The sequence below is a fragment of the Artemia sp. Qi Xiang Cuo genome, chromosome 21, assembly GCF_049724085.1.
Source record: "Artemia sp. Qi Xiang Cuo chromosome 21, ASM4972408v1, whole genome shotgun sequence".
In the NCBI taxonomy this organism is placed as follows: domain Eukaryota; kingdom Metazoa; phylum Arthropoda; class Branchiopoda; order Anostraca; family Artemiidae; genus Artemia; species Artemia sp. Qi Xiang Cuo.
In genome coordinates this window covers 28,469,016-28,496,031 of record NC_142814.1, presented here as the reverse complement: position 1 = coordinate 28,496,031, position 27,016 = coordinate 28,469,016, and the positions used below count along the sequence as shown (strand labels likewise).

Below are 27,016 nucleotides of genomic sequence, written 5' to 3'. Positions count from 1 at the left end.
CGGAGCACTTTTGAGTTGACAACAGTGACGCATCCATAAATTTAAAAATACAGAACATGGCACCAGCTTTAATTTTTATATTTTCGGGAAAAAGAAAATGTGGTAAAGACTATATAACCGACAAGCTTTATGAAAGGTGAGATTTTATTAATCTGGAATGCTAACTATTTCTGACAAGGACGCAGAGTATTGATAAAAGATTGGTACTATTTCTTTCCAAATATAGGCCTAATGGTCACTGCTGTTACAATTTGCACTGCATCCCCTGCCTCTCTTTAGTCCAATACTCTTTAAACTACACTTTTATTGCCCGTTGTTTTATTGAACTGCATTTATGTTCAAAAAATTTATTTCATGGAACTACAGGTTTTTATTTACCACTTGACTTTTAAAATGTTCAGATGGATAATTATAGAGCCTAGTTTAAAATAAAGCAAATGCACATAAATATGGTCTATTATTCTTGAGGAATTGTCAGAAATGCTTTTCATCCCATTTAAATTGCCCTTGTGTTTGAGCAGTTGGTCTTAAGCATTAAGGGCTAGGCACATGTAGCTGATTTCAGCAAGGATGTATTCCATGTTGAGTGATTCCAATTAATGATGCTAAGAGGCAGGGCTTAGTGACAAGTTTTTTGGTGATTAATTAGCCTACATTCTAGACAAAGAATGTACGAAGGCTTTAGAGCTTTAGGCATGTAATTAATTGTATTTAATGATTATTGTAAATTAATTGTAATTAATGATGATTAGTCACCGAAAAATGTCACTAAGCCCTGCCTCTTAGCATCATCAATTATAATCACCTGACATGGAATATAAGCTACAGGATTTCAGTCTCCAGCCAGCCACAACAGCACCCCCTCCCAACTCAAATATAAGAAAAAAAAAGCTGAATCAAAGGGCTGTAAGCTATGTTTTTCACCCAGTGTTTGCATATTGAATTCATTATACTGGGAAAGAGGCCATCTTTGACCCTTGGTATCCAAAAAGGCTAAGGATATTAAGGCAAAGCTTACAGGTAGTGTTAAACTAAATCAAAATACACTATGTACATGAAGGTTGTCAAAAGGTTGTGTATCAGGTACAGCTTAGGGCATCAAGTTGGAATTATCAGGAAACGGCAGGGGCATAGCTCCAGCATTTTAATTGAGGGGGCAAACACGTTCCACATCCAGAGAGTCAAGGGGCATGAGTGTAGGCAGTATCTTGTATAGAGGGGGGCAGCCGCTTCTGTGATGGGGGGGGGGAGGGATCTTACTAATACTTCACAAGGTCTTTAGAAACTAGTCATTCTATATTTCACTAAAACTTGGCCTTTAACATTTTCCATGTTCTACTTTTCCTGCAACAGTATAACATAAGAGACCCACTATCCTACTTCCAATTTCCAGAAAACATAAACACCACAAAAGGGATTTGACACAAATCACATTATGGTTAGATAACAGCTTCTTCAAAGAATTCAACTCAAAAGTTTACATTTGAGCAAAATTAAATATCAAAATTGGTATAGGGGAGACCAGCCCACAAAAAACCTATGGGGCTTTTTGGTGGATTATAAAAGTTCTGACAGATTGCAGTGTATGTTTTTAAAAAGTCTGACCTTAATTAATACTTTTGCCAAAAATATCAGATTAGATCAGGTTTTATGGTGATTAACTCTGGAATTTTGTTTAATTTTGTCTGAAAGCCTATGCCTAATCACGAATACTAGAAAACTCGTGTTGTAAACTCACATTGTATTCTCTTATTTTTGCCTGTTTTTGACAGCTTCTGAGACATGCCATCTTCACCAGTTTGCTGTTAGTATTTTTTCATCCTGTGGGATAGTGAACTCCCATGTTTGGCCACAATACCCAGGGTAAATTTGACATGTGGAACCAATGTGTCCAAAAGTAGGCTATGCTTGTAAGAGCTGTATAAACAGCATATTTAAAGGTTGAAGGCAAGCTTAAAACCCAAAACTGTGTTATTTCTGGCGTTGTTTAATCCTGTCAGAACAGTAGGTGAACTGAATTTCTATTTTTTCCTGTTAAATTTCATTCAAGATAAAATGATTAAAAGTAAAACAGAAGAGAAAAGAAAGAAAGGTGGCTGTGATCCAGAAGAAAATAAAATAGCAGTTTTTTCTGTATTATTCTACAAAAAGTTAGTTGGATTCTCTGGAAGTACCATGGGCGTCCCTAGAGGAACACAGCATGACTACATAAAAAAAAAAGTTGAGAAGCTGAATATCCCTCTAAAAAGTCTGGACCTGAATTTCCTTACAACCTGTTGCAACACATACTAAATATTTACAGAGGAACAAGAAAAAGGACTAAAAACTTACTTGAAAACGATAGCTGATATGCTTTTGACTGTACTCCCCTAGAAGCGCGTAAATTTGCATACACTTATGCCATTATTAAGAGCATAAAAGTACCGGATAACAGAACTGCAAAGGCAGTGGAGGAATTACAGGTAAAGATTGGTACCGTGGTTTTATGGATTGCCTTAAAACTCTATCAGTAAGAACACCAATAAGTACAAGCCTATGATGGACAACTGCTTTCAACTGTCACAGTGTTGGAGCTTTCTTTAACAACCTGGATTGAGGCCTATATAAACACATGTTCAGACCACAAGACATTTGAAGTTTTGAGGAATCAGGTCTGAATAAATCCACAAGCCTGGTAAAATCATTGCACAGCAAGGCCAGAAGTAAGTAGGGAAGGTCATGTCAGCAGAAAGAGGTCAGTTGAACACAATTTGTGCTGGTGTTAATGTGTTGGGAACACAATCCCTCCTCTACATATTTCCCCACAAAAAACAGTCTCCAAAATTTTTACTCAGGGAAGCTTTACCAGGAACCATCACGATCAGCTCAGAAAATACTCCTGGCTGGATGACTGCCTCTCATTCTTTGCTTTACTTGCAGCATTTTATCAATCAAGTCAACCCCAAAAAATCAACAGGAAAAAAATATGGAAAAGTCAGAAGTGCTCACTGACACCCCTATGAAAGAATGCATTACTGCTAGGATAAAAGGTGTATCTGCCAAAAAGCCCTAGTCCTGGAACAGAAGAAAGTCAGACAAGTGAAAAGACTAAAAAGCAAAAGGTGTGTCTCTTGTAACAATAGTTATAGTTAGAGTGACGATTCTGATGTAGATGATCCTGTATACAACAACTCTTCAGAACCCAGCATAGACATTGAAGACAAGCCCCCTACCAGCAACTTCTAATTTGACACTGAGAAAGTCAAGGCTGATGATTACATTCTGAATGAGCTGAAGAGCAAGACAGGGAATTCTGTTCACAATATTATCATTATTAAAAAGTAGCAACTAAAAGAACTTAAGGTCCACGTTTGGAAGGAGACTGGAGCAAGAGACTTTGCGCTAACTGACAAGATGGATAGTGTCTTAAAGACTGAAGTTAAAATAAAAACTGCCACCACTGAAAGGTAGAACACCAAGATTAGTGGAGTGGCTTACTTTTGGTGTTGATAAGTCAATGTGTAAATTGAAATTAATACTCTTTAGTTTTTTTTAATCCTAAATGAAATTAATTTTTTAGTTTTTTATGCTGACCATATTCTTTCTTAATTTTATAGCTGAAAAACAAGCTTTAATGTCCTCCTGGTCACTTTTCTTTTTCTTTTGTCCAGTGGCCAAACATAAGCCAGAGACGACCAAACTAGTGCCAAGGTGGCCCAGGTTTGGCACTCTTGACCACTTGGATAGAGAGGCATCCAGGTGGAAAAATGGCGGAGTATTTCTAATTGTCTTTTTCAAGGATGGTATTCAATGAGTTACTTTTGCTTTGGCATGCTCAGCAACTTCTTATTGCTTGAATCAATTCATGGAGAATTAAACAAGTCAAAATCAGCCAATCATGGGTCAGTCTCCTGTCTATATATCAGACCAAAAATCAATATTGAAGATTGAAACGTAAATGTTGATATCACAAACAATATTTGGAAATTTCTGTTTATTTCCAGATTTTTTAACCATCTACCAGGTAACATCAAACAAAAATTCTAAAATACAAAAAGTTCTTGCTAATATCTATTTTAAATTTGAAGTTCTAGGGGGGGGGCAGCGGCCCCCCCCACCTTCCTTACGCCCATGGCTATATAATAGTTTTTTTTAATTTATTGGGGGGCAACTGCCCCCCCGCCCCCCCCCCCCACCCGCTTGCCCCCCTGCCACCCCCAAACAACGCCACTGGGAAATTTTGAAGGGGATTGAGGCAGTATGGCTAAAGGAATGTGCTGAGTACATTGTTAAGCCACTGCTGAAGATTTTCCAGACATATATAGACAAAGGGGGTTCCTTCCAAACAAAAGTTGTGCCACACAACTACTAGACACACTGAACAAATGGACCCAAGCTCTGGAAGAAGGCTGCAGTATCTTGGCAGTATTGTTTGATGTTGTAAAAAACATTTCAGAGCATCTCCCATCCCTATCTTGTCAAAAAGCTACAGGATTTCAGTCTCCAGCCAAAACTACTAAACTGGGTTGAGTCTTTCCTGAAAAATAAAATGCAAAGAGTCAGGGTTGGTGAGACCCCTTCTGAACCAGCCAGAGTTACAAGTGACCACTTATTGGGGTGTAAGTCCGGGGTTGCCACTTATTGATGCAAAAATGGCGCAAAAAGGTTGCTATGCCACTTACTCAAAGGGGAGAACCCCTTGTCAGCCCAAATGTTAGTGGGATTCCCGCTCTTATTCCAACGGTTCTGCAAATATCGGGTTTGGTACTACCCGATTTACAGTATACCCTGTCCCCAGGTATGATAACGCAGTCGAGTGGTCAAATGGCCACTTTCTAAAGCCAAATGTACCTGCCTTGGGTTACGGCTAGAAAATCTCTTAACTCGCTCCTTCGAGGTAACAAACCTCCCTGTCAATATAATAATGACGGTACCTCGTAGCTCTATTCCTACCCTGCCTGGGTTAAGGAAACTATTACACAGTTTGTAGAAAATACCTTGCTTGTATTCTTCCAAAAGGGTCACAATAATCCCACATAAATTTATATCCCTGAACGGGGTCTAAGCGCAAACTAAAAACAAAATAATATTTTTCACACCACTATTCATATAGGTGGACCTTCACTTGGCCCAGCCAATCAGCTACATCCCCATTCAAACCCAATTCTACCTCTTATATTTATCTTTCAATGACTCCCGAACCAGGAAGTACAAAAATAAACTTGGTTCAAAGCTTACTTATTGCAAAACCACTATTGCTTAGTAACAGAATTTGACCTGTCTTTTGAAATTATACTATAAGCAAATGTAATTAAGAAAACATATTGGGGCAAATTACAGGGGTCACCACTTATTGATGCAAAAATGGCGCAAAAAGGTTGCTATGCCCGTACTCAAAGGGGAGAACCCCTTGTCAGCCCAAATGTTAGTGGGATTCCCGCTCTTACCCCAACGGTTCCATAAATATCAGATTTGGTACTACCTGATTTACAGTATACCCTGTCCCCGGGTATGATAACGCAATTGAGTGGTCAAATGGCCACTTTCTAAAGCCAAATGTGCCTTTCTAAATGCCTTGGGTTACAGCTAGAAAATCTCTTAACCCTCTCCTTGGAGGTAACAAACCTCCTTGTCAATATAATAATGACAGTACCTCGTAGCTCTATTCCTACCCTGCCTGGGCTACGGAAACTAGTACATAGTTTGTAGAAAATACCTTACTTGTATTCTTCCAAAGGTCACAATAATCCCACATAAATCTATATTCCTGAACGGGGTCTGACGCAGACTAAAACAAAATAATATTTTTCACACCACTGTTCATAGGGGTGGACCGTTGCTTGGCCCAGCCAATCAGCTACATCCCCATTCAAACCCAATTCTACCTCTTAGATTTATCTTTCAATGACTCCCAAACCAGGAAGTACAAAAATAGAACTTGGTTCAAAGCTTACTTATTGCAACACTGCTATCACTTAGTAACGGAATTTAACCTGTCTTTTGAAATTACACTATAAGCAAATGCAATTAAGAAAACGAAAACAGGTCATTTATCTGAAAGGAAAAGAAACAGGGGTGGAACCCCAACAGGAGTCATTCAAGGTAGTGTTCTTGGGCCCCTGGTGTTCATACTATTTGTCAACAAAATTAACAGCAGTATCTCAATCTCTACCAAGACTTTTTGCAGATGACATTAAACTCTACTGAAAATGGCATCACACATGGATGAAGCCATGATTCAAGCAAACATTGACAAACTGACAGAAAACCTGAAAAACCATGGGCTAAACTTCAACACAAGCAAAACAAAAGTCATGTAGATCAGCAAGAGAAAAGAAACAGCCCCACAGTTGACTATAAAAAGTAGATCAGGTGCAAGGGTACCGCTAGAGACAGTGGAATCTGAAAGAGACCTCAGAATTATTATTGACTCTCAGCTTAAGTTTCATAACCACACAAACAAAATAGCTTCAAAGGCCTATCAATTCACTGGTCTCATTAGGTGGGGCTTCAAGCATCTTGACCAGCAGACCTTTGTAAAGCTGTACAAAGGGTTAGTAAGACCAACTATTGACTATGGTAATGTCATATGGGGGCCTCACTATAAAACAGACTCAGCCAAGATAGAAAAAGTTCAAAGACAAACCACAAAGCTTCTTCCAGGCTTCAAAGAGATGAGTTGTGAAGAGAGGTTACAGAAACTGTAACTTCCAACACTCGAGTACAGAAGAAAAAGAGGAGACCAAATCCAGATGTACAAAATGAAAAACAAGTTGGAAAAACTCAGCTTTGAAAATTACTTTCAACTCCCAAAAACCCAGACTACACAAGGTCACTTGGTAAAAGTGTCCAAACCTCATGCCTTAAATAAATCAAGAGGGAGTGTAAGAGCTGTAGACAACTGGAACAGTTTCCCAGAATGTGTTGTGACAGCAGACAACCTAAATGTATTCAAAAATGGACTCAACCGATTCTGGAAAGAACACATGTACACACACAACTCTTAAACATCTGACTATATTGACTTAAACTGTTAACACTACCACCTGTGCACACTCCTCCAAAGTTGATGTTGTGCTGAGGCTCTGCTGGCTTTACACTCTGGGAAGACCCTTACACATGGTTTAAATTGCAGAATTTCAGATAGCCAAGTATCAGAGAAACAAGACTTGATGAACCAACTGACAGCCATGTAAAGAGTGCCATAACAGGGAGGTTTCCCTAAAGGCACTGAAGATCCTTTAAGGAATGATTAATTGACCCAAAGGAAATATGTGCTTGCTACTTACTACCTCTATGACTAGTGCTAAGGCTATTAAGGGGAAAATCTCAGATAAAATAGAGGGGCATGGGTGCACATAAGCTGAATTTTAGGGGGGCTTACCTGGTCTAACTGGCACTTTCAATGCTGTAGGCCTATATTAGAAATCTCAAAACAAAATATAAAAATATAAGGCAGCACCATTCAGCCAGGAGGGGCTAATGCCCCCCCCTTGTGGGCACCCATATTGACATGGGGATTAAGGTGAAAATTTCAGGGAATATTGAGACAGAAGTTGAACTAAATCAAAACATACTATGTGCATGCAGGTTACCAAAAGGGTGTGTCATCAATGTCTTAAGAACTGCTTAGTGCATTAAATTGAAATTTAGAGGGTACTCTGTAGGGGATGTTAAACAAACCAAAAGGCAGGGTGAACTCAGGTAACTCTAACACCCCTATCTTATGTGGCTCAGTGATGGCAGATGTCTGTATTTCTGTACTCTATTTTCTTCCTTTGGCTTGCTATTTGACAACAGTGTTCAATATTTAAACCATTTTCAATTCCTTTTGTAGTGAAGGAAATTTGAAACTTCAAGGAGGGTATTTTTTGTTGGCCACAAGGTAGCTAGCAATTTTTAAGTGACATTGCAGGAGAATAGAGCAGGAAATGAATATTGAGCAAATTGTTTTATCACCCAATAGAATGATTCTAAACAGCTGATGAATTAACAGGATAGTTTAAGTATTTATGGTTATTTATTGGTACTTTACTCTCAAACCAGTCAGGAGATATCAGGACTTCCCAGAAAAAAAAACCCTCATTTGGGGTAACTCTGACATGTTGGACTTACCCTGTACAGGGTAATTTCCAACATAGGGGACGAGATTTACCCTCTGTATACAAGTGGCTGGTCTTTTGTAATTCTACCCTAGATTTTAGTGTATTTTTCAACTATTCATAATGTTAGCAATTCTCAGTCCCAATGATTACTCATTTTACAAACAAACAGCTAGGTGAAGACTAGTGGCTTGAGTTTAAGAAAAGAAACAACTTCTCACTTAAGAAACCTGAGAAACTTGAAAATATGAGGGCCATGGAACAAGCAGAACCCTTCATCATTCGGGATTTTATGATCTGCTTCAAAAAAACAACAGAAGAGCTTAACATTGGAGACAAACCAAAATGATGGTTCAATGTGGGCAAAACTTCTTTTTGTTATGATCCTGGTAGCCTTAAAATTGCTGGTGCAAAAGGATCCAATAAGCATGCCCAGATGACGTCTTACTGCAAGAAGGACTTGAAAATTTGTCAGATCTGTGAGACTTACCTTACCTCTTCACTGATTAAAAAATCTGATTAGAAATCTACGATTCCAGCATGTATCAACCTCAACATGATTGATTGAGGTTGAGTTTGACCCAGCCAAGTTTAAACAATATGCTGAGAGAAAGAAATCAGAGACTCAGAAGTCAACAAAAGTGACAACCACAGTGAATGGTGCAACTGATCAGATTACTATTTCAGTGTTAGTTAGTAAAAATCATATTGAAATCATTTGAAGATATGATTTTTATATGATCAGCATGTACATGATCACCATACCAGGGTACTTTGTATTGAAGGAGTTATCATAGAAACTTGGAAAATGGCTCATTCGATTGGAAATGGGAGTGGCTAGCAAAGGGATTGGAGGGCAACTAGCCCCCCCCCCCCACGCCCATCATTCCTTCAAACACATCCAATCAAAATTTTGAGATAGCCATTTTATTCAACGTATTTTTAAGTTCTGGAAATTAGGTTTTTGAGGATGACACCCCCCCCCACAGCCCTCAGGGCAAGGATTGTAAGTTATGCCCTGGGGGCATATAAGGTTTTTATAGAGCGCGTTGTCATAGAACCTTCAAAAAGGGCTCATTCAATTGGAAATTAAAATGGCTAGTGCCCTTTTTAATAGTTGAAAGTGATGGAAAGGCAACTAACACTCCTTCCAAGCCCACAATTTCCCCAAACACATACAATAAAAATTTGGAAATAGTCATTCTGTCCCAGACAGTTCAAAGTTCAGGAAATTATACCTTTGAGCAGGACATCCCCCCCCTCCCCGCAGTCTTCATGGCAAGGGTTATAAGTTATGCCCTGGGGACATATAAGGTTTTTATTGAAATCTTTGTCATACAAACTTGAAAAGGGATCATTTGATTTGAAATTTAAAGGGCTAGTGCCCTTTTTAAGAGTTGAAAGTGATTTGAGGGCAACTAACCCCCCTCTCACACCCACCTTTTCCCCAAACATATCCAATCAAAATTTTTAGATAGCCATTTTATCCAACATAGTTGAAAGTTTTGGAAATTAGGTCTTTAAGGATGACATCCCCCCCCCATAGCCCTCAGGGCAAGGGTTGTAAGTTATGCCCTGGGGGCATATAAAGTTTTTATTGAAAGCGTTGTCATAGAAACTTCAAAAGGGCTCATTCAATTGGAAATTGAAAAGGCTAGTACCTTTTTTAATAGTTGAAAGTGATTGGATATCAACTAACACCCCTCTCATGCACACCATTTTCCCAAACACATCCAATCAAGATTTTGAGATATCCATTTTGTTCAACGTAGTTGAAAGTCCTGGAAATCAAGTCTTTTAGGATGATAACCTCCTCAGAGCCTTTAGTGCAAGGGTTGTAAGTTATGCCCTGGGGGCATAGAAGTTTTATATAGAAAGTTGTTGTAAAAATTTCGAAAATGGCTCATTTGATTAAATTGAAATTGCCCTTTTTCATAGGCAGCGCCATTTCGGTGCCTAAGTAAGGAACAATGTTGACACAATGTATTATTCATTTTTATTTATTTTTTTTCATACCAGGGCACTTTGTATCAAAGGTGTTGTTGTAGAAACTTCGAAAAGTGCTCATTCAATTGGAAATTGGAATGTCTAGTGCCCTTTTTAATAGTTGAAAATGATTAGAAGGCAGCTAACACCCCTTCCACGCCCACCATTTCCCCAAACACATCCAGTCAAAACTTTGAGATAACCAATTGGTTCAGTATAGTTGATTTCCAGATAGAAATTATGAATTTTGAGGAGGACACTCTCCCACGACCGTCAGGGTAAGGGTTGTAAGTTATGCCCTGGGGGCATATAAGGTTTTTATAGAAAGCGTTGTTGCAGAAATTTCAAAAAAGGCTCATTCGATTGGAAAATAGTTGAAAAGGATTTGAGGGCAACTAATCCCCTTCTCACGCCCACCTTTTGCCCAAACACATCCAATAAAAATTTTGAGATAGTCATTTTGTTCAACGTAGTTGAAAGTTCTGGAAACTAAGTCTTTGAGGATGATAGCCCTCCAAGAGCTCTCAGGGCAAGGGTTATAAGTTATGCCCTGGAGGCAAATAAGTTTATCATAGAAAGCATTACCATAGAAACTTCAAAAAGGGCTCATCTGTTTGGAAATTGAAATGGCTAGAGCCTTTTTAATTGTTGAAAGTCATTGGAAGCCAACTAACACCCCTTCCACGGCCACCATTTCCCCAAACACATCCAATCAAAATTTTGAGTTAGCCATTTTGTTTAATTTAGTTGAAAGTTCTGGAAATTAGATCTTTGAGGATGACAACCCTCCCCCCCACCCCTCAGGGCAAAGGTTGTAAGTTATGCCCTGGGGGCATATAAGGCTTTTAGAGAAAATTTTTATCGTAGAAAACTCAAAAGGGTTCATTTGATTGGAAATTAAAAGGGCTAGTGCCCTTTTTAATAGTCGAAAGTGATTGGAAGACTTGACATTTTTACAGTAAAGATTGATGTAGGTATAATGTATTATTTTTTTTGTTGGTGTTTAGACCAGGCAGTTTGTATCGAAGGAGTTTTTGTAGGAACTTCGAAAAGGGCTCATTCGATTGAAAATAGAAAGGGCTGGTGCCCTTTTTAATAGTCGAAAGTGATTGGAGGGAAACTAATCCCCCTCCCACGCCCACCCTCCCATTTGCCTTTATGTCTAAAAACTAAATGTTGCCTTAAGTTTTAATCAAAATGCACTGTGTTAATGCTAATTCCCAATAAGGCATCTCAGGAGTACCCCAAAAACGACTGAGGGTATTATGTTCAAATTTTTGGGGCTACTTGTGCTCTTAGAATTTAACCAAATCAAAATAGCGTCATTTTTTGTTTAATGGAGCTCTTTACTTATCTTTGAAAATCTTATTTTGTGGAAAAAGTTTTTTTAATTAATCCATACGTAGAAGAATCCTCTATCATGTTTTAGGGTGATATAATTTGTATCTCTGTATACATAGAATTTACATGGGGGGGATGTCATATTTGCTCCAGACTTGGGGTATGTTTGACCTTCCTGAGATTGGTTACTTTGGTGCATTTATTCATGAAAATACCACGATTAGCAAAGTTTCTGGATTGTGAAGAATATTACTAGTATGACTAAGAGCAATATCAGAGGGTTTTTATTTTTCCAGAAACTCCAAATCAATTTTAGGACAAAATTAAGCTGAAAAAAATGCAATAAGGCCAAGATCACCCTGCTATATGCATGCTATTACTACTGCCTCTAATGCTACTAGTACTACTATTGTTACTACTGCTATTGCTACTACTATGGCTATGCATATTAAGGTGGAAATTTTAGGGTATGTTGAGGGGATGCTGAACTAAATCAAAATACACGTTGTTTATGTTAGTTGTCAAAAGGGCATATCATTAATGTCCCATTAACTGCTTAGGGTATTAAGTTGAAATGTTCGAGGTATGTTGGAGGGGGGGGGGGATAGAAAAACAAAAGTTGCTATTTGTATACTGCTACTATTATAACTACTACTTCCACTGTAACTTTTGCTAAGGCTAAGCATATTAAGGTGAGACATTCAGGGAGTGTTGAGGGGGATGTTGAACTAAATTAAAACACACTATCTTCATGCAGGTTGTCAAAAGGGCATATCAGCAGTATTTTTGGGATGGCTTAGCCTTATAGTTGTAAGTTGGAACTTTCAGGGCATGATGAGGGGGATACTCAACTGACAAAAAAGACAGTATATGCATATTACTACTGCATCTACTGCTACTACTAATTGTACTCCTACTTTCAGGGTATGTGAAGGAAAACAAAAGGTGCTATGTGCATACTGCTACTAATTCTACTACTACAACTATTACACTACTCAGGCTAATGATTTTGGTGAAGCTTTCAGGAAATATTTAGGGGATGATGAACTAAATCAATATGCACTATGGGCATGTAGGTTGTCAAGAGCGTGTATCAGGAATATCCTAGGAACAGTTTAGAACATTAAGTTGAAACTTTCAGGATATGCTGGTAGGTTTGTTGAACTAACCAAAAGACTCTATGTGCTACTACTACTGCAATTACTGCTACTGCTGAGGCCAATTGTATTAAGATGGAGCTTTCGGGGAATGCTTAGGGAGAGTTTGAACTAAATCGAAATGCTGTGTTTGCATGCTGGTTGTCAAAACAGCATATGAGTAATATCTTAAGAACAGCTTAGAGTATTAAGTTGAATCCTTCAGGGCATTTTGGGGGGATGTTGAACTAACCAAAAGGCATTATGTACTACTTCCACTGTTGTTACTGCTACTATTGTTTCAACTACTGCAAGGCTAAGGGTATTAAGGTGAAACTTTCAGGAATATTTAGGAGGACTTACTTATTTACTTGCCATATTGCTCCTGCTTGTGGGGCTGTGTAGAGAGAGTAACCACTCATTACCTCCAGTTCTGAGCTAGCATGATAGCTTCATCTGGGATGCTACCAATCATTGACAGGAAGTGACCAAGACTCTCCTTCCATCTAGAATGAGGCCTTCAATGCGGGTGCTTTTAGCCATGCGTTAAGGGATTGAAACTAAAAGTAGGATAATTCTGACTTGCGTTTCTGCTGGTATGCAGGCTAGGTGGCCAAACCACTGAAGAGTCTGTACAACAAGCTGATGTGAGTTGGGTATCTGGTTTGTAAGTTACAGCAGTTGGGTGTTGAAGACAAACTCATACTATTTAATCCCTTTGATTTGTCTGAGAAACTTGATTGGAGCCACACCTACAGCATTTAGGACAGAAACTACAGCAGGTCAGGTCTCAGCACTGTACAGAAGAACTTGGTTTACTTGGTGCTGCAAATATTCATCTTTGTTCAGTGGGTAATGCTGGGCTTTGAGCAGGCAGCACAACAGAGTTGGGCCATGATGGAGGAGGTTTTTATGATATGGGACTGCGTTTCAGCTTTGATAGAGCTGCTGTCCATGATGAGTGAGCCAAGATATGTTAACTATATATCAACTTCATGGTATGTCCTAGTATGCTGAATGCAGGTGAGTTCGAGGTTGTGTCTGCTGGATCAATGATAATATCTTAGTCTTTTGCCAGCTGCTTTTCAAGCCCTTTTTAGATACTTCTTCTGCCAGTGGGGTAAGGGCTTCTTCGAGTTCAGCTGCAGATGTGCATATCAAAGCTATATCATCCACAAAATTGCAATCACTTAGGGCTTGGTTGCCAAACTACAGTCAAAACTACAGACAGTTTGTGGTTTGGTCCATGACGTAATCAATAACGGCGTTGAAAAGTTTTGGGGCAGCAGCACATCCTTACCTCACACTAGTTTTTATTTCGAATACTGGGTTACAACTGTTTATCTGGACAGAGCTCTTAGTATCACTATAGAGGACCTTGAACAGATGGCAATTCTTGTCAGGAAGTTCTGTTTGTTCAAGTATCAGCCAGAGAGAATCAAGGTCAACCAAATCAAAGGTTGCTTTAAAGTCAACAAAGCCAATATATGCCGTACGCTGGAACTCGTGGGCTTTTTCTACAACTTGATGGATGGTGAAGATCTCATTATTCATGGACCTGTTAGGTATGAAGCCTGCTTGCCAAATTTGGTGGTATTTTTGGAGGAATTGATTGCTTCTGTCCAGTAGAGTCTTGGCAAACGATTTACTGGGGACTGATTCCTGGGGTGATTCCTCTGTCATTGTAGCAATCACTTCTGCTGCCTTTGTGCTTCAACATATTAAGGATTAGTCCTTCTTTCCATTCTTGCGGTATTATCTCTGTCATCCAGGCAATCGACACCGACCTGAAGAAATCTGGGGGGAAAACACGAAAAGCGTCGGATGATTTGACCCCAACGACGCATTGCACTCCCGGCCGAAGGCATTGAATCAGGAGATCGGCTACTGCGCAACGCAGACCTATGGTCAGCATGTGAAACAGTTTTTTTAAGTTTCCAGACGATGAAGAACAGCATGTGTAGCCAAATAAGCATTGCTGGTCCTCCGAATTTCAGCAGTTTGACGGTGATACCACAGATTCCGGGCGCCTTATTGTTTTTCATTCTCCGCAGAGCTTTCTGTATCTCTTCCACTGAAAGTGGATCAGGTTCTGGATGATTCTCTTGTATGGTTTGCTCAGTGGATGACAGGAGATAAGGATCAACATTCACTCTATCAGCATTCAGCAGCTTTGTAAAGTGTTCTTTCCATCTTCTAGTTTTGCACTTTCATCTTCAAGTATTCACCAGATTCTAATCTGGCTGCTCTTATTTTTGGAGGTTTTCTTTTGATCAGGTCTCTGACATGCCTCAACAGGGACTTACTATCACCTGTGCTAGCAGCTTCTTCCTGTTTATCAGCCTTTTTTCAACAAATTGTTGCTTATCACGGTCAATAAGTTTGTTCCTGATCCTGTTTAGCCGTTTGTATGTGTGCATATCACCAGCCAGCTGGCTTTTCTGCGCTGTTTAATGATCTGCAGTGCTTCCATGGACAGCCACAGCTTTTTGGAGTGCATCTCGTGCCATATGGTATCATCAGGAGCTTCTAGTGTGCTGCTCTTGTAAGCTTGCAAGAGAGTATCTGGGTTGTCGAGGGTATTCAAGCTACTAAACCTATTTTGGATTTCAACTGGGTACTTATGTCGGATTTCAACCAACTTGAGTTTTTGAACGTCTGACTTGGGTTGGCATCACTCTGACGGCGGAGCTCTTAGTCTGAGACGGAATTTGACCGCTACCTTGTGCCCTATGGTATCATCAGGAGCTTCTAGTGTGCTGCTCTTGTAAGCTTGCAAGAGAGTATCTGGGTTGTCGAGGATATTCAAGCTACTAAACCTATTTTGGATTTCAACTGGGTACTTTTGCAGGATTTCAACCGACTTGAGTTTTTGAACGTCTGACTTGGGTTGGCATCACTTTGACGGCGGAGCTCTTAGTCTAAGACGGAATCTGACGGCTACCAGTCTGTTGTCGGTGTTTCTGAGTTTGGCAGAACGTTATGTTCAACAATTTGTGACTGACAATCTCCATCTCTGGTTGACTATGATGTTGCCGCGGCATTTCTTCGCCTTCTTTTTTTAGCAACAGGCCTACACCACTACTTCTACTAGAAGTTTGACCTGGCCGTATAAACCTGTGACATATACTGGTGATTTTTTCATTACCTGATCGTGTCAAGTGGGTTTCTCTCAACCTAAGAATGTCAATTAAACATCTCAACATCTTGAGGCCAAGAAGATCTTTGGCTCTAGAGCTATTCGTGGTTAAAACATTCCAGGTGGCTATTCTAAGCCTACTTTGATCAGCAATATTCAGAAGATGTCCGGGACGTGCTGAGATCGTAAGGATTTAAAATCAGTAGAATCTGAGGCTTGAGTGCTCTTTCATTACAATTACTTCCAGGACGAAGGCCACAAGCCCTACTGTCCTTAGGCCTGGATTCTGGTTGACACCAGGAAAACCCTGGGCATTGACAGACCCTATGGTGGGCTCCCACACACATGAGGTTGGGGCTGCCTTATTTGGGGCGATTAGTTTGGTGTATTTGTAATTTCTCAGGAATGACTTAAAGCATTAAGTTGACTTCCCAGTGATGTTTAGGGGGATGTTGAACTAAATCAAAACACTATGCTCATACAGGTTGTCAAAAGGGTGTATCAGCTATAGGCATATCCCAGAAACAGCTTAGGGTATTACATTAAAACTTTTGGGGCATGTTAGGGGGAATGTTGAACTAACCAAAAGGCACTATGTGCATACTACTACATCTATAACTGGTACTACTCTTGCTAATACTACTAGAGTTTCTACTACTACTACTGAAACTAAGGGTTTTAAGATGAATATTTCAGGGAATGTTTGGGGGATTTTGAACTAAATCAGATCACACTGTGTTGATGCATGTTATCAAAAGGGTGTAACAACTTAGAATACTAAGTTGAAATCTTCAGTGCCTATTGAAGGGAATATTGAGTCAACCAAATGATACTACATGTGTACTACTACTACTTCTTCTACTACTGCTGCTAAGGCTAAGGGCATAAAACAAAATTTGTAGAAAATGTCGAAGAGGATATTTTTTTAAATCAAAAGACGCCATTTTTGAGCAGGCTGTCAAAAGACATATCAGGAATATTTCATGAACAGCTTAGTGTATTAAGTTGAATCTTTCAGGGCATGTTGAGAAAAATGTAGAAAAAGTTAAAAATCAATTACACTGTTACTAGTAGTACTGCTGGTACTAGTACTGCTATTACTAAGGCTAATGGTATTCCAGTGAAATTTTAAGGGATTGTCGATGTTGGACTAAACCAAAAAAACGCTATATGCATGCAGGTTATCAAAAGGGTGTATCAGCAATATCTCAGAAACGGCTTAAAGTATTAAGGAGAAGCTATCAGAGTATGTCGAGGGTATGTTGAACTAACCAAAGATGTGCTATTTTAATACAACTACTGCCACTCTTACCAGGGCCATATTTAGGGCTCTGACGCTTCTAGGCCCATAGTTTTTTCCGTCCCCTTGGGGGCATTTTTGGGGAAATCCGTGAAAATTTAGTGATAATAGAAGCACTTTGAAAGATAGACTTAAAATCGAAATCTAAGATGTCATTCTTGGGAGACATCTGACAGTTTATAAATGGCCACGGATTTCCACGGATGTTGTTTAAAATTACCTTTCTGTGAAAGGGCAACGCGGTGGTGGAGTGCACCTGGCACTTCGCGGATAAATCACATTAGTCCAGTTTTTGTTAAGAAAAAAGTCGCTCAGTGATAATTTATTACGACTTCTTGCATCGTGCGTCCCTAGGCCCGGGCCTAGAGGGCCTATTGGTAAATCCAGTCCTAGCTATGACTAATGCTCGCTCTTCTCCAGCTATCACCACTACTACTTCCAATGCTCCTACTTATACTGCCACTACTACTAATGCTGAGGGTATTAAGGTAAAACTTATCAAGGCATTTTGAAGGGATATTTAACTAAATCAAAACTCACTGTGTACGTTTGGGCTATCAATGGGGTGTATCAGCAAAATCTCAGCAACCCCCTAGTGCAAAAAGATAAAAATTTTTGGGCCTCTAATATTGCTACCATATTTCCTATTATTTCTACTATTAAACTAAATTGAAATAGTTTAAGTGCATCCAGGTTGTCAAAATGGTATAGATGGGATTTCTTAGGACTTAGGACTATTTCTTAGGAAATAGAGTATGAAGTAGAAACTTTCAGCGAAAGCATATGTTGCTAGAAAATCAAATCAAAAGGCAATATGTGCATCTCAACTCTCAAGACCAGCTGAGGGTATGAAACTTTCCAGGCTGCTACTACTACTATTAAACTAACTCAAAAGGGTTTAAATGTATCTAGGTTTTCAAAATGACATAAATACAGTTTCTTAGGATTAGAATAAGGTATTAAAGATATTTCTCAGGGAAAGTTGAGGGGGATATAAAACAAAATCAAAAGGTACTAGGTGTATCCATATTGTCAAAGGGGTGTATTTGCAATATCCCAGCAACAGCTAGGGGTGTTATGTTGGAACTTTAAGAGAATGTTAAAGTAAAAGTTCAAAAGAGGGATAAAATGCGTTTTAATAGACGGTGTATAGAAAATTCACAAAAAATACCAGATATTTCGGTCACATATACAGTGACCGTCATCTGTATTGAAATATCTGGTATTTTTTGTGAATTTCCTATACACTGTCTATTAAAAAAAGGTTTTATCCCTATTTTGAACTTTTATTTTATCGTCATAGAAAGGCAGTGTGGTCTCCGAAATTATTTAAGAGAATGCTATTGGAAATGTTGAACTAAATCAAAAGACATTGTGTCTATCCAAGTTTGTCGTAATGTCGTATTTACGACATCTTTGGAACAGGTGACGGCATTAAGTTGAAGCTTTCAGGCCATATAGAAAAGGATTTCAAGAGTTCAAGTGGGCCCAGGACGTCAAAATGGCACAGATACAATATATCCGGAATGGAGTAGAGTGTTAAGTTGAAACATGCATGGAAAGTTGAGGGAGATATTGAACTACATCAAAATAAGATGTGTGTATTAAAATTGTCAAATGGGTGTCTATGCAATATTCGGGGTATTATGTTGGGCTTTTCGGGGCATATTTCTGGGAATGTTAAACTAAATCAAAAGATAATATGTGCATCCACTGTCGTATAAAGAGCATATCTGTGATATTTCAGAAGCGGCTAAGGGTATTAAGTTAAAATTGTGAGGGTATGTTGAGGGGTGAATTTAACTAGATCAAAATGCACTATGTGCAGCCAAGGTTGTCAAAAGGATGTCTCTGCGATATCTCTGGAAAAGTTAAGGGAGTTAAGTTGAAACTTTCCGGGCATGTGGAGGAAAAGAGTTGATTAATAATTTGTCTATATTCAAGGCTGTTGTATGATGGGGGGGGGAGGTAGAATTCCATCAACCTTATAGAACCCCAAGGATTGTGTAGGATTTCAACCCATGTATTTGAATATTTTCCCCTGTACCCAACAATCCAATGCTATTATTATATATAGTACAACTATTATTAAAAATTCTTGCAAGATTTTGTCCAACATAAATAGTAAACCAAAAGCAGAGTGCATTTTAACGTTATCTCTTTTTTAATTTGAATAAATCCAAAATTCTTAAGAATTTCAGGAATGAATATCAGTATATACATATATTAAACTGTCAATCCACATTCATTTATTATTTTTTTTTTAGTCATCTTGGTTATGATGGTGTTTCTTTTTTTTTTGATGTTTTGAGAAATAGAATCATCTAGTTCGTTATCACGAAGTGTTTGAAAGTTACTGCAATACAAGTAATGGCTAGTTAGGAATGAAAAAGTCGATCTGTAACATAACAAATTTATTTCCATGCCGAGAACGAAGGCATTGAAATCTGTCGTTTTCAGGGAAGCATTAGCATTGCTTTAGCGTTACGATAGAAGTAGGATAACTTCTATCCTATGTAAGTTTTTTGTCGCAATACTCTACCTTTGTTTGAAGAAGCCTGTCGCTTTAAATTAGGCCTATATTTAACATGAAGGGAACTGCCACTCCCGTCAACCCCCTGCTCGTTACGTCAATATGATGTTTGTCCATTTCTGAATACTTGCTACAATACAACCGACAGCTAATTAGTACTTTAAAAATCTTCAATCGGTAAAGAATACAAGTATTTTCGCATTAACAACGAAAATTTTTCGGGTACTTGTATGATATACCCCCTACCTAGTATTTTTCTAATATGTTTCTTTGACACTCAATCCTAATGAAATATACCTAAGTGTGATAAAAATATAATACTTAAGAAACAAATTTGGGCTATATATTTGCACATTAGGGGGAGTTGAAGCGGGTCTGCATGCCTAATGTCTTAGGTACAAATGTTCTGCATATTATGTAGTAAGAATTGTTTTCTAACTTCGCACTATCTATATACTTTACCCCCCCCCCCCCAATTTGAAAATATATAGCCCAAATCACTGTTTATATAATTAGTATATATGTTTCTATAAACTGTTCACTGTTGTATATTCACTGTTTCGTGTCACAGTGTGTATTCACTGTTTCTATAAACTGTGGCCCAAATTATATATTTTCCATCTATTCTGTTATTTCTCTGTCTTGTCTGACGCAAATTTGAAAGAAACTAACGAAAAAACCGGTTTACAGTGCGTCAATGCATACCATTTTTGAAAAATTAAGCAAGAAAATTATTGAAGTACCATTTTTCATTTTGAGTGAAATGCAAGCAGTACTTTAGCTTTACGATCAATGGGGGGGGGGAAGCTGACAGGGGCGTCATTTTCTATTTGCTTTAGGGTACTTTCTGTGCATGGTAAGTTTTTGTTGTCGGCATTTGCGTCGATTTGAAAAAGCATGTCGTTCTCTATTATTAATTAAGATTTTGAAGGAACGTAACTTTTGTTGTCATCCCCCACAAAACACGATTTCGAAAATAGTTTATCATACACTTCGGCCGCAAATGAAACATGAATTTCCATTTGCAGGTTATTAAGCATTTTCAGGTTAACGAAAATCTTTTAGGAGGACATTTTGAAATAAACTGTTCGAAATCTGTAATTTTTCCAGGATTGGGAATGAGAGGTCAGTTCTACTACGACTAGCTGCTCCAATCAAATTCAAGTGGGCACAGGAAAAGGGACTTGACTATCAAAAATTACTTGATAATTCTGACTACAAGGAACGGTATCGATATGAGATGGTGAAATGGGGCGAATGTGTTAGGACAAAAGACCCGGGATTTTTTTGTCGTGCCGCAATAGAAATGAATAATGGTAATTTATAAATATCATTCTCGCATTTGTTTTGTCTCTATGCTTGTGGGATTCGTTTTTTTGCATCAATTAAAAAACAAAAATTAAAAAAAAATGTTTTTGAAATAGAAGTAAACAACTATATTTAAAAGCCTAAACTGAGCAGAAATACAATCATATAACAGTTCAAACTAAAAAAACAACAGAAAATGCATCGAGTGAATAAATAAAACCCAACATGGACACAAATTAAAATAAATTATCACATCAAACATCATGCTGCTATGGATGAATACAAGAATCCTCGAACGAACAAAAACTAAAATGAATATTCATGCCAAACTTAATACGGTACCAACAAAAATTGAACGTATAAGATCAGGGTTACTAACCCTCTCCTCAAACATTCTACAGACCAGAGCATGATTTGCGCTTTACTAAAGAACGATCAAATATTGAGCAGCGTTTTTGTAAAAAAAAAAAAATTATCACAAAGCTATCAAATGGAGCGGGGGAGAGGGCCAGCTTCGTGTTTATCGTAGAAAAATTTTCAGTATTCCATAAATATTATATTCATATGCTCCGTGGATGCTTGCTCAAAAGTAGGAGGGATTGTTTCAATCCTTGCCCACACGAAAAAAAAATTCCTGGGGTGTCCTTTTATTTTAAAGGTTGCAAAGGGGCTTCTCCACCCTGAGTTTTGTGACGATTAGTTTCTAATTACGAACAAATAAACGCTCACATTGGTATAAGTCCATTTCTTAGACAGTGAAGACAGATACATAAGTCTGGATATTTCGATCACATGTACAGCAATCGTCATCAGCAGATATATTAAAGCATTAAAGTTAAAACTAACATTTTTATACAGAACAAAATAATAACTTCCGGTCCACAAATAGTTAACGGTTCATTCACTAGATCTGTCTGAGAGAGTTCATTAACAGGATTCGTTCAAAGTCTTGAGTTCTTCTTCTTCGCCTAAATGTAAGTTGAATTTCTAATGAAGGCGGCACAATCTTCCTCTTCTTCTAATTGCAAAAGAAATGATGTTGAATTTATATTTATTGGTCACATCTCCCTATATACACGACGTATTTTTGACGTAAAACCTTCAATTAGGTATTTTTTTTTCAAAGACCACACTTCCTTTCTATGATGAGCAAATAAACGTACAAATGGGGATAAGTCGTAAAATTTACAACTCAAGACTTTGAACCCTGTTAATGAACTTCCTCAGGCAGGTCTAGTGAATGTGAATATAGTGAATCTAGGGCATTACTTCGAAAACACTTTCTAATTAATCCTTTCTAATTAAAACTTTCTGAATATCATTTAGATATTCAAACGCCGTTATTGGGCGATATGGTTGATTACAACAATCGTGCATATTTAGGGCCCGATAATTTCGTAATTTATAGTTGTTTAAAAGGAAAAAAAGAACAAAAAAGATTTATGTAGTACTATTAAAACTAAGTCATCCTTCTCTTATCAAAAGTAAACGTTGGAAATTCGTACCTAATTCCAGACGAATTATAAAAGCTTATGCGGTATTTGTTTGGCTTTGGAACTAGTTTTCAGTGAGTCTTGTTTTACAGCTTTATTCATTGCACGGTTTTTTTTTATCTGTTTTTTAATGTTAGAATTTTTTTATTTGATGGATCGAAAGAATAAAATTCAAAATTAAAATAAAATTATTACGTCTCGTCCTGTGTAACATGTATCTATAAAACTAGCACTATAAAAACTAGCACTAGCACTAGCACCGACGATATTATCTGATAATTGTAGGATTACGCTGAGCTAGCACGTGCCACGTCACTGAAAACAGAAGCAAATAAAAAAAGAAAAAGAAAATAGTACCCGAAAAATTATTACGTCTCATCCTGTGCAACATCTATCTATAAAACTAGACGATATTATCTGATATTTGTAGGATTTCGCAGAGCTAGCACGTCACTGGAAACAGAAAACTGCAAAAAAAAAAAAAAAAACAATCAAACAAAAAGGAAAACTGCATTAGGAGCCGAAAAGTCACTAAGTAGCAATGGAAAAAAAGTCTAATTATTGCTAAGCCTCCCAATAATTTCTCATCGGCCATGATATGGATAAACTTTTGTTGTGGAATTTAAATTATATTAAAAAGTCAAGCAAATAAAACAAAATAAAAAATTTAGTACCCGAAAAGTCTTAAAACAGGATATGAAACTAACCGACTGATCTGTATGGCAACACGTGGGCCTCACCAGCCATAATATCAATAGCCTGTGATATTAAATTTTAACTGTAGAAACATGGTTTTATTGTTAGTTGAAATAAAGAATCTTAAACTTTAAACATAAACTTCAGAAAACAAGTTATTTCTGTCAATACTGCGCGGAAATTCAAGTTATAATACGAATTTATGAAGTTAGTTCGTAGTCCTAACACTACCAACACAGTTTCACTACGGATTTCTCTGCAAAATTAGAGGCAACGCACTAGCGTTGCCTCTACTAAAGGGTCATGAGGCTTCAATGTATTATTGATATTATTTTTTTCCCAGAGACACATCGTATGGAAGGGTTGGTCGTGTAAACTTCGGAGGGGGTTTGTCGATTGGAAATTGAAAGTTCTAGAGAGTCAAATCCTTTTTGAGAGTCAAAAGTGATCAGAGGAAAAACAGCCCCCCTCCCACCTCCTTGTTTACCAAATACATTTCATCAAAATTTTTCAGATAGCCATTTTGTTCAAAACTGTCCAAAGGTCAAATAACTATGCCTCCAGGGCGGGCACAGCCCCTGGGGCAAGGGCTGTAAGTTACGCTAGTTTCCCATTGTTAACATACAAGTTTTTTTTATTGGTGAAAAAAGGGCAGGTATGATCAAAAGACTTTGTATTAAGGTGAAACTTCTAAGGGGATGTTGACCAGGATACCGAGACAATCAAAACACACTATGTGCTTCATGGCTGTCAAAAGGGAATAGCAGCAACATCTAAGGAGCGGTGAAGGATATTAAGTGGAAACTTTCAGGGTATGTTGAGGGGGTGTTGAAGAGTTATGGGGGGGGGGGGTACCCAGCCCTATCTAAGTGCCCCCTCTCTTAAAAACTGATCGAAATTTTGAAATAGCCATCTTGTTCTAAATAGTTTAAAGATAAAAAAAAATATGCCTAAGGAGATGACATAACACTCTGCAGCTGTCAAAACGGAGGTGGGACACAATCAAAACAGACTGTGTGGATGCTGGTTTTCAAAAATGCGTATCAGCAATATCTCAGGAACGGTTAAGGGTATTAAGTTGAAACTTTCAGGGGATGTTGGAGAGTGATCAGGGGAAAGCCAGTCCCCTTCTTGCCTCTTTTAGATGCTCCTCCCTTCAATACTGATTGATGTCTCAAAAAAGTGATTTCTTTCAAAATAATCAAAAGGTCAAGTAACTATGCCTCCGGGGAGCCTCATCACAGCCCCAAAACAAGGATTTTAAATCATGCAATCTGTCCTTTTTTACATGCAGGATTTATCTTTAGGAAAATGTGGAAAATTTAATTATGGGTGTGTTCGAAAAAGCTAATGGTAAGGCCTATTGAGGTAAAACTTAGAGAAATATTGAGGGTAATGTTAAACTGAATTGAAAGACACTACGTTCATCCATTTTATTCAAAAGGTGTATGTGCAACTTCTTACGCACTGCTAATGGAATTAAGTTAAACTTTCTGGGCATTTGAGGGGGATGTTGAAAATTTTAAGAGGGCAACCGGTTTTTCTCCTATTCCCTTTTTAGCTGCCCTTTCCCCAAAGAAATTTGATCAACATTTTGGAATATCCATCTTGTTCAAAATATTCAAAAAGTATAATAATTATGCTTCCAGGGATGGCATCCCCCCAGCCCCTTGGGCAAGTTTTGTAAGGTGGTTATGTATGTTGTCCATTGTTTATTTATAAGGTTGGCTATCGAGGAAAGAGGGTAAGTTTGATCCTGAGTCTCCAAAAAGGCTTAGGGTATTAAGTTGAACGTTTAAACTCTTGCCCTTTTAGATGCCCACTTAAGACTAATTGAAGTTTTAAAAGGTTATTTTGTTCAAAATGTCATTAAGTCGAACAATTATGCTTCCAGCCATACTATGCCCCTACAGCCCCCGGGCAAGAAATGTAGATTACCGTATGCAATTTGTTAATTTTTTTACATGCAGGATTTATCTTTGGGAAAGGAGGGGATGTTTGATCTTGCATGCGTCCGAAAAAGCTAAGGGTGTTGAGGCGAAAATTTTGACAATTGTTGAGGGGTATATTGATCTAAATCAAAAGACACTATCTACATCCATGCTATCAAAAAACGTATCTGTAATATCTTAGGAACGGGTAAGAGTATTAACTTGAAACTTCCGGGGCAACTACTACTGCAGCTGCTGCTGTGACTGCAACTTCGACTACTCATGACTGTGATTGGGTCCAGCGCTAACAATTGTTGGTGAAAACGACTAAACATGAAAATCGTCGTTTTAAGATCTTGGTGATCGAGCGATTGAAGAATTTTTCATTATGAAGACTTGTGGTTTTCAAGGCTATAGGAAATTGAGTGAATTTGGAAGTTCTAAAACCCTAATACTAGGGTCTGGCGGACTCTCCCGGATAATTCCCCCTCCAATGCGGAAAATTCTGCCCTCCCCAGAAAAGGAGAAGTGGGTAGGGTTCATGATGAATAAGGAAGCTGCTAAGTTTTGCTTAGGTTGAGAAAGTATTAATAATAGAATATTATTTGCATATTTTATGACTGCAACGGGCAAGGTATCAGTCATAGTTTTATGTGACCCAGTAGAACCGACTGATGGATATAGCAGTGACTCAGAAGAATTTTACTTACAGCTATAGAAACAAATTAGAGTAGCATTGCGAGTAGAAGTAGGGTATTTTTATTAGGGGATTTTAATGCCCATGCTGGTGGAAACAGGGATAGATGATATCCTAGCCCAGGTAAATTTGATGCAGGAAAAGAAAATAGTAACGGTCATAGACTGCAACAATTTTGTAGGTAGGCTATTCTAATCTAGTTATAAAAGATACAGTATTTCGTCATAAAATTACTCATAAGCTAATTTGATACTCACATGATGGTAAGACGGCCAACCTTATTGATTGTGTTAGTGTAAACCGAAAATTGGTAAGATCGATACAAGATACTAGCCGCTAAAAGTAAAGATCAGTATCTAGCAATGTCTAGGGTTAATCTAAACCTGAAATTAGGGAAGGGTAGCTATCTTCTGGGAAGTTATGACGTTGGTCGACACCAGGTTGAGAATTTGAGACAACTCCTCGCAAGAATAAAGTTTTGGCCAACAAGACCAAGGATAAAACCTCTTTTGTTTTTCTGTTTATTTTAGTTTCGAAGGGGACTTCTGAAGATAAAAATAGGTGGAAAAAGTCCCAAGTACAAAAAAAAACTAACTGATAAATCAGCTTCACTGAAATTCAAAGGAAAGCAGCTAAAATGATATACAGCGTTTACATATTTTAGCAGCAAATTCTAGAGAAAGAAAGGTGAAGGGTCTATTGGCTGTTGGGAAACAGTCATAACTATTTTAGGATATCATAAAAGAAAGCTTTAAGACCAATTCACATTAAATTTTAAACGTCTGTGATATGCAAGAAAAAAGAATTAGGTTTTGCGCAAAATGTTCTTGGGAAATCTTCCACTGGAACATAAATATTTCAAACAAGAAGTAAATCATAGTTGCAGTATCTGCAATTTTCTCGTCAACCTTCTGACGCCCTTCAGTATAGTGATGTAATTTTTTTTAACACAAATATTAGTTTTCGTTTTCGTGTGGTTACTTCTGGTCCATTTCCTATATTAATCATGAAAGATTTCTTTAGTTTTGACCGTTTTCCTCGTTTTCTTGAAAACAATCGTTTCCTAATATCCTTTTTTTTCTAGCCGATTCTAAAGATATTTGGATAGTAACGGATTGCAGACGTCGTTCAGATTTGGCATTCTTTCGAACAGAATACGGCAATATTGTTAAAAGTGTGAAAGTAAAAGCTACTGAAGAAGTGAGAACGTCTCGTGGATGGGTTTTTACCCCAGGAATCGATGATGCTGAAACTGAATGTGACATGGACACCGTAACTGATTTTGACTTTACTATTGAAAATAATGGTGACTTTAGTGACATAAAGGATATATTCGAGGAGATTGTGGCGCTAGTGGAAGAAGTTTTAAATTAAT

The 27,016-nt window shown here is 38.0% G+C and overlaps 1 protein-coding gene across 1 annotated transcript; it reads left to right on the top strand.

The window, feature by feature from the left end:
- Positions 1 to 5: 5 nt before the first annotated feature.
- Pmvk (Phosphomevalonate kinase) lies at positions 6 to 27,015 on the top strand. The gene is made up of 3 exons (XM_089106571.1): positions 6 to 136; positions 20,627 to 20,832; positions 26,726 to 27,015. The coding sequence occupies exons 1-3, from the start codon at positions 57 to 59 to the stop codon at positions 27,013 to 27,015; spliced, it is 576 nt and encodes a 191-aa protein (XP_088962697.1). The 5' UTR covers positions 6 to 56.
- Position 27,016: the final 1 nt, after the last annotated feature.

Excerpts from the sequence above, each read along its gene's own strand:
- Pmvk (XM_089106571.1), top strand. The coding sequence starts at position 57 with ATGGCACCAGCTTTAATTTTTATATTTTCGGGAAAAAGAAAATGTGGT. Across the intron at positions 137-20,626 it reads ACCGACAAGCTTTATGAAAG|GATTGGGAATGAGAGGTCAG; the intron begins GTGAGATTTTAT and ends TAATTTTTCCAG. Across the intron at positions 20,833-26,725 it reads CGCAATAGAAATGAATAATG|CCGATTCTAAAGATATTTGG; the intron begins GTAATTTATAAA and ends TTTTTTTTCTAG.